This window comes from Eucyclogobius newberryi, unplaced genomic scaffold (assembly GCF_026437365.1).
Source record: "Eucyclogobius newberryi isolate DKJ021-1_F unplaced genomic scaffold, fEucNew1.0.hap1 SCAF_10, whole genome shotgun sequence".
Classification (NCBI taxonomy): Eukaryota; Metazoa; Chordata; class Actinopteri; order Gobiiformes; family Gobiidae; genus Eucyclogobius; species Eucyclogobius newberryi.
The window spans coordinates 28,516,733-28,520,132 of NW_027315724.1; the positions used below are offsets into that span (position 1 = coordinate 28,516,733).

A 3,400-nucleotide genomic window follows, 5' to 3' on the forward strand; every position below is an offset into this window, starting at 1 on the left:
TTTGCACCTACCGGTAATATACTTACTTGCTCTGCATGGTAGCTTCTCCAGCACCTTAAATTAATAAGAACACTATTTGCTCAATGAGACATTTTGAATCAATAGTTCACTTGCACACCCTTTTCTTTGTTTAAGGGTTTTTTGGTCCGTTGGCTTTATCGAGAGGAAAGAGTGAAATGGGGATGAGAGAGGGAAAAACATGCAGGAAAATGTCTGAGCTGGATTCAAACTCACCGCCCTGTGACCGGCTGCACGTGGAGCCTGGCATGCGTGCTATCCACTAGGCCACAGAGCGGAACACATGCACATCTTTCAATTTAATATCATTTAGTATTTACTATGACATTAGCATGGAGTGTTAGAATGGAGAGTGGTCCTCGCTCTCGTCCTCCTCCACCTCCAGGAGCCAGCCGTAGCAGGAAGGTCGTGGCGTAAGGGTCTTTGCCCGAGTCTGCGCCTACGTTCAGCTTCACGTCCGGAGCGTTGATGGTCCCGCTGAGCTCTGAGGAGACGCAGAGGGTTAGAGCTGGGCCGGGACAGGGACCGAGACAGGGACCGAGACAGGGACAGGGGCCGAGATCGAGACCGGTGACAAGGACCGCGACAGGGACTGTAACGGGACAGGGACCGAGACTGGGACAGGGACCGAGACAAATTTAGACTTTGTGCATTTGAACAACTAATTGAAAGGTCTGAATATTCATCAATGTGAAACATACTTTAAAAAACGGTTCAAATCAGGATCAGAACATGAAAAATCTGTTTTTATTTGTACTTACTTAGTTCATTTTGCAGACAGACAAACACAAGAGCTGGGCAACAAAATAGAGCAAAAGAAAGTAGCAATAATACAAGTAATAATAATGGCACCATAAAGTTAAACAGAAATAAATCCCATTTAGGCAAAAGATGTTTTACTCAAATAAAACCCAAACTGCTGCTGTCATTCTTGTTTTATTCTGTGTAATTTTAGGATTTTGTGTCAAATGTAAAGTGCAATGAATTATAATTTTCTGGAAAATAAACTGAGCATCTATTGAACTAAATATTTGATGTTTTCCAAGCTTTTTATTATAGATTTGTGATTCAAACTGATATATACCGCGGTGAAGTTTGACCAACGTCCAACGTGAAACTTTCCCCTCTGCAACTAGAGCTGAGTGTGCCCCGCCTGCAGTAGCTCGACGCGGGGAGCTGCGCACCAAAGAACCCCGCTTTTGGGCGAGTTCAGGAGCGCCGGCGCCGGCGAGTCCAGGGGCTTCATTGGCGAGCGCAGCAGCCGCCGAGGAGAGTCCAGATGCTGGCGCCGGGGAGAGTCCAGGCGCTGGCGCTTTGGCGGCGTGCACAATGGGTGGACCTCTTCACGCAGAGTTTTCTCGGGATGGACCTCGGCGCTCTTCATCTTGAGCGCTCGTTGCTTCCACTTGGCGACGTCGGCGTGCAGACTGGACACGAGGCTGAAGACAAACACCACGAGCTTTAATTTCACTCGGGACAAAGTCAAACTGAAACATTAAAGTCCACGTGAAGGTTCTGGCGTCTCATTCTGACGTCGCTGTGGGAATCGATTCGACTGCTGTGTTTTACTGCAGTCGAGTCGCAGTTTGTGGAGGAAACTGACAGAATCCCTCTGTGATGTCATCAAAAACAGACATTGTTCTGAGGATCAGTTCTCACCTCTCCAGCTCCGTGATCCTCAGCTTAAGTTGTTTGATCTCCTCGTCCCGTTTGCTCTTGTGAAACTGAGACACAATAAAACGTGAAAAGAGACAAAACTAATTTAGATTTACAAGAACTTTGATCAAGTTTATCATCGTGTGTCTCCGCCTGCAGAGACGAGCTGGACATCGACCTGAAGGACATCTACTATAAGCTTCGTTGTGTGCTGATGCCGTCTCTGGGCTACAATCGACAGGTCGTTCGGGACAATCCAGACTTCTCGGGTCCTCTGGCCGTCCTGCTGTTCTCCATGATCTCCATCTACGGACAGTTCAGGGTCGGTAACTGCTGTAACTGCTGCTGCTGCTGCTGCTGCTGCTGCTGCTGCTGCTGCTGCTGCTGTTGCTGCTGCTGCTTCCAGTACTAAGAGCGCCCCCTGTTGTGCTTTGACTTCCTGTTTCAGGTCGTGTCGTGGATCATCACCATCTGGATCTTTGGCTCTTTAATCATTTTCCTTCTGGCTCGAGTTCTTGGAGGAGAGGTGAGTTCAGAGGTCAGAGGTCGGATCGAACCCTAAACGTGTCAGATTTTACATTTCATGTTTGTGTGGCAGGTTTCTTTCGGGCAGGTTCTGGGCGTGATCGGTTACTCTCTGGTTCCTCTCATCGTCATCGCTCCGTTACCGCTCTTCATCGGACGAATCGAGCTGCTATCCATCGTCATCAAAGTGAGTCTGCCCCCCGGCCCCGTGGCCCCTGAGGGCCCCTGGGGGCCCGTGCCCGACCTTGGTTCTAATGTGGTTCTGTTTGCAGTTGCTGGGCGTGTTCTGGGCGGCGTACAGCGCGGCGTCTCTTCTCGTTGGTGATGAGTTCAAGACGAAGAAGCCGCTCCTGATTTTTCCCATCTTCCTCCTTTACATCTACTTCCTGTCTCTGTACACCGGAGTCTGACCGGCCAATCAGAGCGCAGGACTGAAGGACTCGTGCCTGGCTCTGACCAATCGCAGCGCAGGAACTGGACCCAACGCAGGGGTCAGAGGTCCAGGACTAAACCAAAGTAAACCACATTTTAACCAGTTAAAACCCCGACCCAGACCAGACCAGACCAAACCAAGTTCAAACCAAAGTTACCTCTGTAACTATGGTTCTATGAAGCTGGCGGGTCAGTAGGGATGAAATAAACCAGGACTAAATCAGATCAAAACCAGGTCTACATTAGGTCTAAACCTGGACCAAACCTGGACCAAACCTGGACCAAACCTGGACCTCTGCGTTAAAGTTCTCTTGGACAGAAAAGACATTTCCCTTTTCCATCAGATGCCCCGTCTCGGAGGCGTTCTACAAATGTGTAAATAAAGTGGCTTCACTTTGATCATTCTGGGACTTTTGTGAAGATCAATAATGTACTCCTGTTATCATGGTTACCAGTCTGTATATTTATGGATTTCATTAAAAAATGTAAATGCTGTGATACTGGTTAAAAATACTTTATTTCTCTGAAAACACAGGGTTAAAAATTCAACTCAAATGATTATTACTTGTTGCACATCTTTTGCTGATTGGGTGACAAAGGCCACTGCGGCCAATCAGGTTATTTATTTATTTATTTTTATTTATTTAAGGACATAGCATTTACACACCTGTACATAGGGCCAATTTAGAGTTGCCAATTCACGTCACAAACACACACGTCACAAACAAACAAACAAACAAACAAACAAACAAACGCGTCACAAACACAC

The 3,400-nt window shown here is 47.4% G+C and overlaps 1 protein-coding gene across 1 annotated transcript; it reads left to right on the forward strand.

Moving 5' to 3' along the window:
- The first annotated feature begins 1,821 nt into the window (after positions 1 to 1,821).
- Positions 1,822 to 2,681, forward strand: LOC140371482 (protein YIPF4-like). The gene is made up of 4 exons (XM_072458651.1): positions 1,822 to 1,996; positions 2,123 to 2,200; positions 2,273 to 2,386; positions 2,472 to 2,681. Exons 1-4 carry the CDS (start codon positions 1,889 to 1,891, stop codon positions 2,607 to 2,609), a joined length of 438 nt encoding a protein of 145 aa, XP_072314752.1. The 5' UTR covers positions 1,822 to 1,888; the 3' UTR covers positions 2,610 to 2,681.
- The last annotated feature ends 719 nt before the right edge of the window (positions 2,682 to 3,400 follow it).

Bases quoted from the DNA above. Each gene is read 5' to 3' on its own strand.
- LOC140371482 (XM_072458651.1), top strand. From the start codon at position 1,889: ATGCCGTCTCTGGGCTACAATCGACAGGTCGTTCGGGACAATCCAGAC. The intron at 1,997-2,122 runs GTCGGTAACTGC...TTCCTGTTTCAG, and splicing joins CCATCTACGGACAGTTCAGG to GTCGTGTCGTGGATCATCAC. The intron at 2,387-2,471 runs GTGAGTCTGCCC...TTCTGTTTGCAG, and splicing joins TGCTATCCATCGTCATCAAA to TTGCTGGGCGTGTTCTGGGC.